The sequence below is a fragment of the Cucurbita pepo genome, chromosome 5 (assembly GCF_057944985.1).
Source record: "Cucurbita pepo subsp. pepo isolate OVF chromosome 5, ASM5794498v1, whole genome shotgun sequence".
Taxonomy (NCBI): domain Eukaryota; kingdom Viridiplantae; phylum Streptophyta; class Magnoliopsida; order Cucurbitales; family Cucurbitaceae; genus Cucurbita; species Cucurbita pepo.
This window is the reverse complement of record NC_141802.1, coordinates 3,982,358-3,996,844: the sequence shown is the minus strand read 5'-3', so window position 1 is coordinate 3,996,844 and position 14,487 is coordinate 3,982,358. Positions and strand designations below refer to the sequence as shown.

The following is a 14,487-nucleotide window of genomic DNA, read 5'->3' as shown; positions in this document are numbered from 1 at the left end:
AAGTTATGTGGAATACGATGCCCAATTTTGATTGGTCTATCAGACTCGATAAATTAAAATATATTTAATAATAAAATAAGGTTAGTTTATCAATATCAAAATTTAAAATAAAAAAAATAAATATTACTAATAATACTAATTTAAGAGAATTATTTAGGTTTAAATCCAATTTATTTGTTGAAGAAATGCAAATAAATTGAAGAAATTATTTATTTATTTATTTATTCCATTTGGGTAATTTTTTATTCCATTTAAAATGGCGGCCCATGGGCTTTTTCTTTAGAAGGCCCAAACGAAGATGCCCTCGGTCCACGGTTCCTCTCTGCGTCTCAGTTCATTCGTATTCCCGCTTTCCATATACATATCTCGCGCTCTCTCTCTCCCCCTCCGCATCGGCCAATCTCATCTCTTCCATTTACGTCTCTCTTCGCCGTCGCGGCTTTTCTCGGTTTCCGATCGCTGTTGCATGAGAGCAGTCGGCAGATATTGGATCTCAAATCCTCCGCCTACTCTGTTCCTTCTCAAGCTTCTTTCGATATTCTCCTGTTTCTTCTGGAAAACGGAACGGCTTTGAGGACGTTGACGAACGGTAAAACTCTCGAGCCTTTTTCACTCTTTCATTATTTTATTTTCAGGTTACAGAAGGTTGTCTTTTTGGTTGGGAGAACTGTGAAAAACGCTGAAAGTTGCTGAGAGTCAAAACAGATGGAGTTTCTTTTAGGGATTATAGGCGGTTCTTTATTTGCAGTTGGATTTTTGTATTCAATAATGTTTGGATAAAAATATACAAAGATGCAAATGAAGAAGTTTGGTTTTTTTGTTTTTTTTGTTTTTTGTAATAAATTGATTCGGGCACATCGGTAGAATTAGAAATGGATATACGATTGAGTCTGGGTGGGGAAGATATAGTAGTATGATCGAACATTAGTTTAAAGAATCTGCAATGAACAAACGGGCGTTATGTGAAATTATTTGTGTATAGGCTGATGCTGAAGCTCATACGACAAGCATCCATTTATTGGAAAATTTTGATATATTTGATATTTTAATAAGCTGGCAACGCTGGATTCAACGGTTGCATTTATGACATGAGACATTAGGAGTCTATGTTTAGCAAATATGAGATAGTGGGACAAAATAAATTTAAGCATTGTTCTGTTCTTGCTTGAGGTTCTGCGAAATGGGTTTGTCTTAATTTGGGTTTTTTTTTTTCATGGACAGGTCGAGGTAAAGATGAGTAGTAAGGAATCAAAGAGGTATGAGTCATTTTATGCCTTTTTATTGTATCTGGATCCTTGATTGCCCGTCAAAATAGAAAGTTGGATCTCTTGTTCCTTCCTCACTTCCTCTCTTATTGACTTCTCATGTTTGCTATCACCCAAAGGGCTGCTTGCTTAAATTGTTATTATTTTTTCTGTTGGCTCAGGCTTCAAGACATCTGTAAATGGGCTTACATGGTATTGATATTAAAATTAAAAATATAAAAATAAAAAATTATGCATCGTAGTTTTTTTTTTTTTTTTTTTTTTTTGGAAAAAATATAATTTTCATTTGAAAAAATAAAGAGCCAGATCGAGTGGTCTCCCCATAGCAGCACTCCAATCCCTTGGCTTTTCCGAAGTAAGAAAAATGCTAATGGCAAGCTGAAAAAACCATTTCCCTCTAATTGATAAAGGGCCAGCTTTTAGCTCCAAATTATACAGGGTTCTATGTTTAGAGGGGTAGAGAGGCAGCTTTGTGATCAGTGGTCCCTTGTTAGGTTCTTTTTTGGACATTAGTGACGAGGTTGTTTTGTAGTAATTCTTTAGGTCTACCTTTGTGATATATGGTCCCTTGTTAGGTTCTATGTTTATTTTTGGACATTAGTGACGAGGTTGTTTTGTAGTAATTCTTTAGGTCTACCTTTGTGATATATGGTCCCTTGTTAGGTTCTATGTTTATTTTTGGACATTAGTGACGAGGATGTTTTGTAATAATTCTTTAGGTCTTGTTTACTTGATCAGAGTCAAATCCCCTTGTTTTAGTGGGGCTCCTTTTTGTGGGTTTGATTTTTTTGGATGCATGTCTATTCTTTTATTTTTATTCAATGATAGTTCACTTCTTTTTCTTCTAAAAAATAAAATACAACGCAAGCAAAAACCTTTTGAAGGGAGGGCTCTATAATCGTGTCCTTTCCTTATTATTAGAGAAAGGGGTCCTTCTCATAAAAAACTAACAAGGTTGGGAATTGTGCTCCTCAGAAACAAGGGCGATTGCTGGCATTAAAGCCCTTTATTACTTGTAAGATAGGGTGGAGGGTTTTGCTCCTTGTCTAAGCATTTTCACACTAATCTCTTTGATTTTGGGTTTTATGGGTATGGTAGGATGATTAAGTTACCGATCTTCAGTTGTAGTGATGTTTACTACAATTTTTTGAAGATTTTCTTCTTTTGTTGGTCTGACGTTCGAAATAGTTTGACTAATATGGTATTGTGCCTTCTATTTCAGTGAGGAAAATCAAGTGTGCAATTGTTTATGTGCTTTTGAAATTTGATCAAAATAAAGTATTGTCGAATTTACTCTTGAAATGTGTTCACACCTCTTTTCATGTTTTTATGGGTGGTGCTAGTGTTTGGAATGACTATTTATTCTTTCATTCTTAATCTTCATTTTCAATTTTTCATGTATTCATTGAGTCTCGGGATGAGATAAATAGTTATTACAACTTCAAATAATATTTAAGAGTGCCTTCTCTTCAGCAGAATTTCATCCCACGTATTTATTCTTTTCATGAGAATGATAAGCGTTGTTTACTTATTAGAGAGAAGCAATACCTTGCATCATATGAAATATTCTTGTTAATATTTTGTGGTCTTACTACGTCATCAATTTAGTTTACCCTTGTCTACTCTACAACTTTGAAATTTATCTTTCTATTCTTGTAGTGGCCGTGGGCGCCGTGTGAAATGGGATGAAGATAATATTGGTCATATTGAAGCAAATAAACCTGTGCGGCAGAAAATTACTGAACCCAAAACGCCTTATCATCCCATGATTGATGATGACGGTGTGTATTTCTTCTATCAGAGGCATTACAGTAACTCAGAGAATTTATTATTAAAAATTCCAAAATGGAAGATACTATTGTTTAGATTAATTGCTTTGAATTTTAATAATTTTTTTATAATCATTGAACTTGGGTCAGTTTATCTTTTTCTAAGGAAAAAAATTAGATGTATTCTAGAATTACCTTTTTGTTTTCGTTTTAAGATAAAGCTTAATATTTTTAAGTAAAATTTTTTTTCAGATAATTCTTTTTTTATTTGACAAAATTTTACAAAAGAAGTCTTTAGATAAAAATATTTTATGGGTAAGACCATTTGATTTTGACTTAGTTTCTTCTCACTAAAGTATAAGAACTTTAAGAAAACGTAGGAAAGAACGAAAGAAATTTTGTTGAACCCAGCGTCTCCTACGTTCTATGAGCAATGGTGATAACTCATATAAGCGTAATAATGAGATGCGGCAGAAGAAGCTTTTGAGCATCAATAATGTAGAAAATTATTTTTTTTTTTTATTAGATTGCTGGGATTTTTTAAGGTAAGGTTCATTTTCTCACTTTTAATTTCTTCCCTTCTCAATTTATTTTATGATTAATTTCATGTGAAGTATTTGCTTGCGAAATTTATGTGCAAACATTATTAAAATCTAAAATTTCTCCAATATTAAACCTGTTTTCTTCAGTTTTCACGGAGTATATAAAGCTTTGATATGCCTTGACCATCTCGCTGGGAATGCAAATTGATATGTTTAGGTGTAAAACTTTGCTCAGTTCAACAGTTTACGAAAATATTGCATCACAAGTTTTTAATTGTTATTTTGTTGGTTGCAGAGTCTCTTTCTCCTGTGAGGGACAGATTTGACTTGTGTGTTGGCGATGCAATGCATGCAGAAGCCATTCGAACTGCGTTGAATGATGTAGCTTCTTCATCAAGTGGTAAAAGCAGCCAGCGATCTAGTGGTTGGACGTCTTCTGAGGATGAAGCAGATGCCATGGACCAAGATGATGAAGGTTCCAATGCCCCTTTTTCTCATTTCTTCTATCCATTAACATGTTTTCTTGGATCTCAAAGTAGTTTTATAAACAATCTATTCTTAGGATCAAACAAGCAATAGTAATCATTGCTTGTTCGATAAGTTTTCTTAAAACCTTTACGATGTTTACCAGATATGCTGTGTTGTTTTACTATGATACCTTTTGAAAATTGGTTTTCACCATCATTTTCAAAGAAAAAAAAATCCACATAAACGTGGCGGCTACTACCCCCACCATTAAATGTTCTTTATACTATTTCTTGTTTGATATTTTCATTTTAAGTTCTGTGAATATTGATGCTCCACCCTTTTCTGCGTTTGGCGCTTGGGATTTGAAACAGATAAGGGCAATTTGAGCTTTAAGGAACACAGAAGAGCTCACTACGATGAATTTAGGAAAGTTAGAGAACTCCTAAGGAATGGTTCGCTTTTAGTGGAAGAAGACGACGATGAAAACGTCGAGATGGATGTGACAAGAAGATGTTATTCATCTTCATCACCAAGTACAGGTGTGAAGCACATAGGTATTGAGAAAAAGGATAAAGATAATTTCTCTCAACAATCCCCTTCACCAGCCAATGGAGTTGGAGGTAGATCCAAGCAAAGGCAAAACATATCCAACTGACTGTTAGAAACATCTGATAAGAAATTGTTTGGGTGCAAAATTTCCAATTTCTTTTTTTTTTTCCTTTTCCTTTCCATTTTTGTCTATGTAGGACTCTGTATTGTAAATAACTTCATTTCTTTGTCCATCTCAAATGTGGCAAGAGTATGATAACATCTGGCTTCTTTTCCTTTTGTTCCGTTCCATTTCTGCTTGGCAATAATTTTGAACTTGAAGCCAAAAGGTTTCATTAGCAAAGCTTGCATACTTTGTGTGTTTTTGATGCAGTCGAGCTCGTTTTATTTTCATGGTTCTCTGTATGGGGTGATTTCATCTTTGGTTTATTTATATTGAAAATGATACTTTGGTGTTTCGAAACTTAGAAACTATATTGTTATATTGCTTTTTATAGAAGAAAATTTTAGGTCTCAATTGGTTCGTTATGTTTTTGAGAACACCAGATGTTATTGAAACAATGATAATATTCAGGAGCAAGTAAACGATGTTTACTGTTATCACTTTTATGTATCATATGGTGCCAAATAATAAGTTAGTTCAGTCACTATGTCGGACATTTAGGGGTTGCTTGGAGCTATGAGTTGGGTTTTTTTACCCCACCCCTTGTTTGGTTTGGTACTTCCTTTGCCCACATTTGCATTTTTCTCTCTTCTCTCTCTTTTCACCTTTTCATTTCTCAAGAACTCTATCTCATTACCCTCTTTAGTGAAAAGGGGTTGGAGATCGAACTATGGGTCATTTAAGCTTGAGTCTATCTCATTACCCTCTCTAGTGAAAAGGGGTCGGAGATCGAACTATGGGTCATTTAGGCTCGAGTCTATCTCGTTACCCTCTCTAGTGAAAAGGGGTCGGAGATCGAACTATGGGTCATTTAGGCTCGAGTCTATCTCGTTACCCTCTTTAGTGAAAAGGGGTCGGAGATCGAACTATGGGTCATTTAAGCTCGAGTCTATCTCATTACCCTCTCTAGTGAAAAGGGGTCGGAGATCGAACTATGGGTCATTTAAGCTGGAGTCTATCTCGTTACCCTCTCTAGTGAAAAGGGGTCGGAGATCGAACTATGGGTCATTTAGGCTCGAGTCTATCTCGTTACCCTCTTTAGTGAAAAGGAGTCGGAGATCGAACTATGGGTCATTTAGGCTCGAGTATTTACAACAACTATCGTGATTTATGGAATAACATTTACTAGTTAGTATAGAAAGTTCAAGTGCGTTCCAAGTGCATCAAAGCAGATAGAAGTGTTTGATGCATGAATTAGGATAAGATCCCAAAGTCAAATTAAAATTATTGATCATGAGCAATACTAATATTTTGTTTGAACATGTAAGGTCATCCAAATGCAAAACAAGCCCTCCTCATGATTGACAATTTGACTAGTATTTGACAAGGATCATGCGAGGGGGATGGGGGGCCCCTACAGAGATGACATCCAACACTTTGGAACAGGTGGAGGATGATGATGATGATGTCTGATTGGATTCACAAGAGTACTGTGTTGGAAGAAGATGACGTTTGGAGGATGAAATGTAAAAAATCCCAACCAGCAGGCCTAAAGTAACAAAAACAAAAACGTCATCACAAGCAGAAACGGTAGACAATGAAGAGTCCAAACACATGATGAACTACTAAATAAGCATTACCATAAACAGAATGTGTAATTTAATATTGTGGGGACTCTGATTAGGAAGCTATTTAATGATATGAAGGATGAAATAAATACTATTCTATTCAACTATACCAATTATAATGAAACTTAAGAACTAAGGTCCCAACATACCAAATTTTACAACCTTTAATCCCTCTCTACCTATTTGTACAGGCAGAGCAACAATGACTTGAAACCATAACATGCTCAAAACTGCTGCTGCGCCAAAACAAATTATTCACACCAACCAGGCCTCCTAAAGCCATCACGAAAATTGGGAATGCAAACACAACGAAGAGAAAATCGAACCTGTCAAGCCAAACATTGTATCCACAACATATCCACTGCAACTTTCAGAATGTATTGCTGTTACTATAAATTCTCTCAAGTCTCGTTGTCGAGATGACTGACTCGAAACCAACCGGGGCATGTCTCATGTCTCAAGCGTTTATCTCTGAATTGCATTGATTCTCCCTGCTACCGCTTCTTCTGCCCCAAAATATGCTTGAACAGCTAGTTCTTTCTTGTCTTGGATCTCCCAATTTGTCCTGGTCTATTGGGGTTGTTTGCAAGTGACGGGGCGATTCAGCTTCTGTTCCAACGTCTCGGGGCTCGAAGGTTGGGCATGGACCGTCATTGCATGTACACAGAGGAATGGCCGCAGAAGGGAATGGGCTACAAGTTACTGGGCAAAATACATCTGAAGAAACCGATGCTACACGATTCTTTCGGATCTCTGGCGTACAAGTAGAAGCCTGATCTTCAGCATCACAGGTGTGAAGAATGCATGGATTGCATATGCTAAGAGACAGATGAAGCTGTTTTTCCTTTGCTGTGGCACGAGACAACTTTACGAAAGATATAATTGTATGTCTGCAAAGGGGGCATGGAATCGAGCCTGATGAACCGATCGTTTGTGATTGGATATTGCTAGTCGAACAAAGATAGAGTGCACATCTTACACAAAGCTCATGTCCACATCCTACAGAAGCAACCAAGTTCATAAATTACTGGCAAACTCAGCTATAGAAATTCATGTTCAGAACCAAAAAGGCAAGTTGAAAGAAATTTCATAGTAAGAAAATAGTAACACAATAGTGATACTCGTACTCGTGTGAACTTGAACTAAACTAAGATTAACCTATTTAAGTTTCTTTGGGATGTGAGCCCGAGAACAAGTCGAAAGCACAAGTTCAAGCCAAAATACCAATCGAGAATGGCATCATTAATTTTTCAAATAGACCAAGACTACCCCAAGATCTCGAAAATTGGTTAACAACAAGCAAGGTTCTGCTCATTCTGGCTATAGCAATCAAAACATGCCGGATCGGAGAACGCAAAAATAATCAGCATGATAATCATCTCGATAAGCCAACCAAAATATGACACGAGTAAAATAAGATTCAGATGTAAGCGTATGAAAAAGGAACTTACCTTCTGCTGCCACAGAACATACTCTCTCTAAACAGACAGCACAAGTATCCCCGTCGTCGGAGGTCGCTCCCATAGACTTAAAACCGCAATCCCTGCAGAGTATCCCACATCATTATCCACGTTTACAATGTGCTAAAGAGTAGCCAAGTTTTATATGTGGAATGCAACTTTCACCAAAATGTAGCTACCAATATCACGACACTAAGTGATCTAGGTGTTAAAACACAGCATAGCCACTTCTTCGTGAAACTCGTGCAAACAAATACTGATCTAAAAAACAGAAAAATTTACGAACTTACACAGCCCCATCCCAATCAGGTTTCGTTTCCCATTAGAAGATACGAAAAAATAACTGCCATGGCAGGAGGCAAGGATTCAGCTGATTCATTAATTTAACTTGCAAACAGTCCACCATGGAGTAGAGAAAAGAAGGGGGAAATTGAAACAAAGGTTGTTAGGTCTTGTTATAGAGAGAGAATTTAAACCCGAAACTCTCTACCATCATCTTCTTCATTTTTCTTCATGTCGGCCATCAACACCATCAGCATCTTCATTCGCAGGCAGCAACTCCAATCATCTCCTTTGGCTCCTTCTCCGACAAAGGAGCGCAGCGGCAGGGAGTTCACTCAACACCAGCGATTGAAATGGAGAAATCTAACAGAGAGGATTTTCCATCCGGCTAAAGCTTTACCTTTTCTACGTGTGATCGACGTCTAGTCCAACAAAATTGTAGCAGGTCAGTGGGTGTGGGGTTTTCCCTCCGACGGTGGATTCATGGAGATTTTGGGTGGTTCGGGTGTGACCTATAAGCTTTTCAATTTCGTGTCGGGTTGTATGTAGGTGGTGAAGTCCAAAGTTGCAAAGTTAAAAGTTGGAACTCGGGGCTGTTTTGACGAGGAACCTTTGATTAATTGATAGAATGTAAATTATGACCCTTGAAAATTTTTGGTGTGTAGTTTTGGACCGACTATTCTAGTTTTTAGGATTGGCGTTGGGAACAAAGTCGTTAAAAACAAAAACAAATGCAATGATATCAATAAGATGCAGAAATTCATTCCATTGCCATAAAAAATGCGAACCAACACTAGCAACTCGAAAATATAGCAAACAACCAAATACCTGGCAATGTTTAATGCACTCAGTAGAGGCAAGGACAGGTAGTTGGAAGTGGGAAATCTCGGTATTATAGAGACCGAATTGGGAGCTACCACAGGTTCGAGCCAGTGGCGTCCCCACATTCTGGCAACATCTAAAGGAAGCCACCTGAAATGGTAGTCACATTCCAAATTAGGCAAGTCACAAAGAAAGATTGAAAACCAAAAGCAAACACTGTGAGAAAGATATACCCGTTGCAATTCAAAGTCGTCCGAGAAGCACCTCTTGCAAGGAGAATCTGAAAATTTTAAAACGTAAAGAAATGTGAACGAGATATTCAAATTTTGCATTAAACCCAAAATTTTACTATTAAAATCAAAAGATGTCTTACCTGACAGCACTTCAAGTTACCCCCACAAGCTGCATAATGCAATGGAGTGCTTCCAGCTCCTACAAGGATATAATCATTCGTTGTTAATGAAAGATCTCAGAGCACCATAACGATTTAGAAGCACATTTTGAGGGAGTTACCTATCAAATCCATCGAGGTCCCGTAGTGAAATGTTACTGCAGAAACATTAGCATGAAGATCGAGAAGAAGATGAACACAATCATAATATCCATTTAGTGCTGCCATGTGAAGAGCAGTAATGCCACCATCAGCGGCCTTATTTATAAACTTGGACAAAGCACTGCACTGGAAACACAAAAATAAATCACAAGAATAATAAAAAGGTCAAGAAAAGTTTACAATACGCTACGGTAAACGACCAGCATATCAAAACTTGTCGTTCAGTCCTAAAGACCGAATAATATAATCGTATCAACCTTTTCCTATAACAATCCAACCAGCCAGCAACTATACAAAATGAAACGAGTCAAGTACCCTTGTTCACATCTGTTTTTCACATTCGCACCATCACTTTTGCTAGGATCTGTCTGGCTATCGATAGCCTCATAGGGAACGCTCGGAACAAAGTCAGCCACGATAAGTCTTAGACATCTCACATGCCCATTTACAGCAGCAAAATGGAGAGCAGACCGACCGCTAAGATAATCTGCTCTCATTACCTGATTACAGGAAACAAGCTATTATCACCACAACTCAAACAAAAATCAAATCGGCACGACAAAACACTTCACACAATCAAGAAAAAGAAATAACTGAAAATCTCATGGCCTTGTCGCTGTAACATGCAATAATAAGATAAATTTCAAATTTCATCTAAAGCAGCTTTAAAAAGGCCAGCCATGAGAACCACCAAACAACATATAAACAAAGCTTCAACAACTTACATTGCATCTGAAGATTAGAAGAGTTTGCACAACTTCCCAGTGTCCATATCTACAAGCTTGCATCACTGCTGTCTTCATATACATGAACAAAACAATACAAAACAAGTAAAAGGCACGTTCGTTTCAGGGTAATTACATTAAGAAAAACATAACATGTTGCTGCCACTTAGAAGATTGCAAAACAAAAAATATTGCACATCATAATAGAGTAATCTTAGCAATCCCCACGTTGCTAATAATCCCATTACACACCACCAAGAACAAAAACAGGGGATACCCAAAATTCATTAGTAAATTTGGGACAACAAGTGAGAAACCTAAGATCCCCTGTTTCTGATGATCAGTCATGCAATCCAAACAAAACCTAGAAGAGAAAAACACATAAGAATCACATACCTGCCCACAGTAATTCCTGGAATTCACATCAGCTCCATTTTCAAGCAACAAGGACACAATCTAAGACAAGAACAAGCACCCAAGAACAAAAAATCAGAAAGATGAAACTCCAAATCAATGAAAAAAAAAAACATTCAAACGCACAAATTATAGAAGCAAAATAGAAAAAAAAAAAAAAAAAAACAAAAAAAACAAACCTCGTTGTGGCCCTTAGCAGCCGCAAAATGGAGAGGGGAATTAAGGCCACCAAAAGTAGAGTATTTCGCAAGACATGGATTGCAATCTAAAAGCATTTTAGCCTCCACCAAATCCCCATCTCTAGCCGCCGACACCAATCTCTCCCCAGAAGCCGAACACCCAAAAGAATTACCCATTCACACCACGGAATGGGTGCAAATTCGACGAAGAAACAAGACGAAGATCCTTCTGCAATTTGTTATGTCTATTCAATAACACCCTTTTCTTTCAGCACCACATTAAAGGACCAAAATCAAACCAGAAACTCAAACAACAATCACAAGAAGAAGAAGAACAACAACAACAACAACAAAATTTGCAGAACCCGAATTGTTTCCCGTACTCAAAGAAGAATCAAAGAGAGAGAAAGCGAGAGAGAGAGAGGGGCAGACGATCAAAATAAAAATCGAAACCAAAACATTGTCATGCCCATTTTTTCTTCTTTTTTCCTCACCTCTTTTTTTCTCTCTTTGCGGTGAGATGCCCCTTTCTCTTTTCCCCCTCTCCAACTTATATAGGGACAATTTTTTATTCATAAAAATATTTTTTTTATTTTTTATTTTTTATTTTAAATTTAATTCTAATTTAAATAATATATTTAAATTTTTAAACCGCTCTCATGGTTTTAACTAAATATTTATTTAATATTTTATTTTATTTTATTTTTTAATTTTATTGACGTGTGTAGGTGGGAAATTATTATTATTATTATTATTATTTATGCTTGACTTTCACCCTATATTTAATTTTCAACCAATTTAGAAGATTTTAATATATATATTTTTTAATTAGTTTTACTTATTTTATTTTATAAAAAAATAAAGTCAATTTTCAATTTCTTTTTCTAAAAAAATTATGGATTTTTAATTGAAGTCTAATAATAATAATAATAATAATAATAATAAAATTTAAAAATTATTCTTGTGGAACCTTCTTTAGCAATTATTTAAAGAATTAAGATTTTAAACTCATAATTCTTTTTTACTTTATTTTTGCCTTTTTTTAAAAGTACTTTTTAAAAAGTTAAAATAGATTTTCATAACAAAAATAACATTGTGGGAAAACAAACATTTTTTTTTTTTTTTTTAAAAAGCTAAAAATATATAATTATTTTAAGCTATTTACGTAAATTCCTCGAAATAAGATAAAATAGTTAAATAATTTTAGAAAATATGAAACTAATGGATCTTAATTTTTTTAATTAAAAATTTATTGAAATTTTTAATTTTTCACTTTTACAAAATCAAATTTAATTTTGAAACTTAAATAAAGGGAAATTGTTTTGAGAAAAAAAAAAAAAGAAAAAAAAAAAGCTAAAAGTTATATGATGTTTTGTCAATTTTAATTTTATAATTTAATTTTTTTTTTTTAATAAGCTAAAATGTAGAGTTTCTTTTTTTAGGAAAATATTTAGTTTTTCTTTTAAATTTTAAATGCAATATTGAAATTCAAATTATGAGGTGAAAATTTAAATTTATTTTCACGCGTTTTTATGACACAATAATCTGACCAATTCTGACTCAATCTGGGTAGGTGAGATTTTTTTAAAAATTAAAAATTTTTGAGTCGGTTCAAGGGTTTGACATATTTTTTTGTTGGGTCAACCTGACCGGCTCGAAAATAGGGTTACAATTTAATTCAATCATACCATTAGTAATATATTGTGACTTGTGAATGTTTAATATTTGAATTATATGAAATTTAAGTTATTAATAATAACATGTATCGTGGGTAAGTAAGATTTGAATTAATATTGTTCTCCTTACTCTTTCTCTTCAAGACTTCTCTTCAAAATTTTAAAACATATCTGCTCTGTTAGAAAAATGTTTCTACACCTTTTATAAGGAATGGTTCGTTTTTCTCTCAATTATTGTGAAATCCCATGTCGATTGGAAAGTGCTTGAGTTATTTAAAAGAACAACATGATATCAGGTTGGGTGAGTTGGGTTGTGAACTCTCGAGTTGTTGGGGCCACCAAACTAATTTCGGGTTGTTAAAAAAAAAAATTCAAATCCAACCGCTTTATACTACTAGACACATCAAAATTGTTCGAGCAAACTTAATTTTGAAATTTCTATAATTAAATCACTTAAAGTTGTTTTAAAATTTTAAAATTATTTATTTACGTCACTGGAAATTAAAAAAAAAAATTGATTTATTATATTTTTTAAAAATTTTTAAAGACATATAAATACAAAATTTAAAAAAATTAATTTCATAACTCAGATCTTATTCTTAATTTTTTGGTTTTTTAGGTAAATTACAACATTAATAGGTGGAATATGTTTAGAAAGTGACAAAAAAAAAAAGGAAAAAGAAAATGAAAAGCAAAATCCAATGAGAATAAAACACGTGGAAGAAAGAATCAAGCGGTGGGAAGTTAGGGTTTGGTGTGTGGGAAGATCGGACGGTGGAGAATTAAAGGAGAAGCTGATGAAAAGGTGTGAGCGTTTTTGGTGGCCCCGACAGCCTCCACTTTTTTTTATTTTATTTTATTTATTTCAAACCTTATTTTGTCTCTTTTTAATTTTTAAACATTTTATTAAAAAAAAAAAAATCCATTTTCACTTCTAAATTTGATAATATATATTAATTTGGGTTCGGTGAATTAAAATTTAATATTCTCGAACTCAAACCTCAAACCCATTAAAAATTTTACCTTAAATTTAAGAACGTATTACAAAATTTACCTTAAACTTAAACCAATGTTACGACTCGGGCCTATTTTTACGTCCCACATAAGAAAATCATGTATATATAAGTAAGAAATACTCTCGAGTTTATTTATTTATATTTTTTAAATATTAATAATTGAAAATAATAATAATAATAACAAATCAATTAATAATTATGAATAAAAACATTACTTTCAAACTTTCAACGTTCAACGTTCATAAAAAAGGAACCTGAAAAATACCATTTAAAAAATCAAAGTACAGTACGAAATGCTTTGGAAATATCTCTATTTTACCCTAGGGACTAAATTGTCATAAAAATGTATAAATTAAAAAACGTTACATTTTCATTGATATTTTAAAAATATCTTCTCTATAAATGTCAACTAAAAATATCTTCTCTATAAATGTCAACCGACTGATAAATATCTTTCAATGATGGATGTACGTCAGCAATAGACATGTGGGTGAAAACAAACAATTTCGAACCGTTTGTTTGGATTTTTGTTGCTATATTTACAATTCATTGGAACTCATTACCATACATGTCACCAACCCGTTATAAATATAAGTAAATAAGCTTACTACATAACAAACAATGTGTTTTTTCCGTTCCATAATAAATGTAATGAGAATAATCAAACATCTGTTCTCGATGAAAAAAAACAGCTAACCGCAGTATTTCGGGCTTTATTTTAATTTAACCCTTTTTGGAATTTAGAAAAGCGTAAAGGAATTCTCTAGAGAGAGAATGGGAGGAGAGAGAGAGAGATTGGTTCATAACTTTAATTTGAATGCATTTGAGAAGAGAATTGGACTTTGGGTTAAATATTAAATGCACATATAAATACATAAATATAAAGTTCTAAACTTTGGTTATAATACATATTAATATTAATATTATTTAATGAGAAAAATAAATATTTAAAAACTAAGAAAAGAATAATAAAGTTTGACCAATAAAGTAAAATAAGTTAAATAATATTATTAGTAAGAGGATTGAATTATTGTTA

General features: G+C 34.1%; 2 protein-coding genes across 5 annotated transcripts; one reads left to right on the top strand and one right to left on the bottom strand.

Annotated features, from left to right (window-relative positions):
• Positions 1-366: 366 nt before the first annotated feature.
• LOC111796196 (protein phosphatase inhibitor 2) lies at positions 367-4,965 on the top strand. Its single transcript, XM_023678939.2, has 5 exons — positions 367-589; positions 1,222-1,256; positions 2,925-3,046; positions 3,872-4,051; positions 4,416-4,965. The coding sequence occupies exons 2-5, from the start codon at positions 1,234-1,236 to the stop codon at positions 4,697-4,699; spliced, it is 609 nt and encodes a 202-aa protein (XP_023534707.1). The 5' UTR covers positions 367-589; positions 1,222-1,233; the 3' UTR covers positions 4,700-4,965.
• A 972-nt stretch (positions 4,966-5,937) lies between these two features.
• On the bottom strand, positions 5,938-11,291 carry LOC111795402 (E3 ubiquitin-protein ligase XBAT33). 4 transcript variants are annotated; one of them, XR_002815197.2, is made up of 11 exons: positions 10,760-11,291; positions 10,563-10,622; positions 10,167-10,238; positions 9,757-9,941; positions 9,402-9,562; positions 9,262-9,320; positions 9,122-9,168; positions 8,895-9,038; positions 7,776-7,867; positions 6,474-7,323; positions 5,938-6,245 (listed from the first exon to the last, which is right to left on the bottom strand). XR_002815197.2 is itself a non-coding variant. In XM_023677812.2 (10 exons), exons 1-10 carry the CDS (start codon positions 10,934-10,936, stop codon positions 6,782-6,784), a joined length of 1,539 nt encoding a protein of 512 aa, XP_023533580.2. In that variant the 5' UTR covers positions 10,937-11,291; the 3' UTR covers positions 6,405-6,781. The 4 variants fall into 4 exon arrangements, 2 of the variants coding, with proteins under 2 accessions (XP_023533580.2, XP_023533581.2); XR_002815198.2 differs by having other exon boundaries at positions 6,651-7,323; XM_023677812.2 differs by lacking the exon at positions 5,938-6,245 and having other exon boundaries at positions 6,405-7,323.
• Between the last annotated feature and the right edge of the window lie 3,196 nt (positions 11,292-14,487).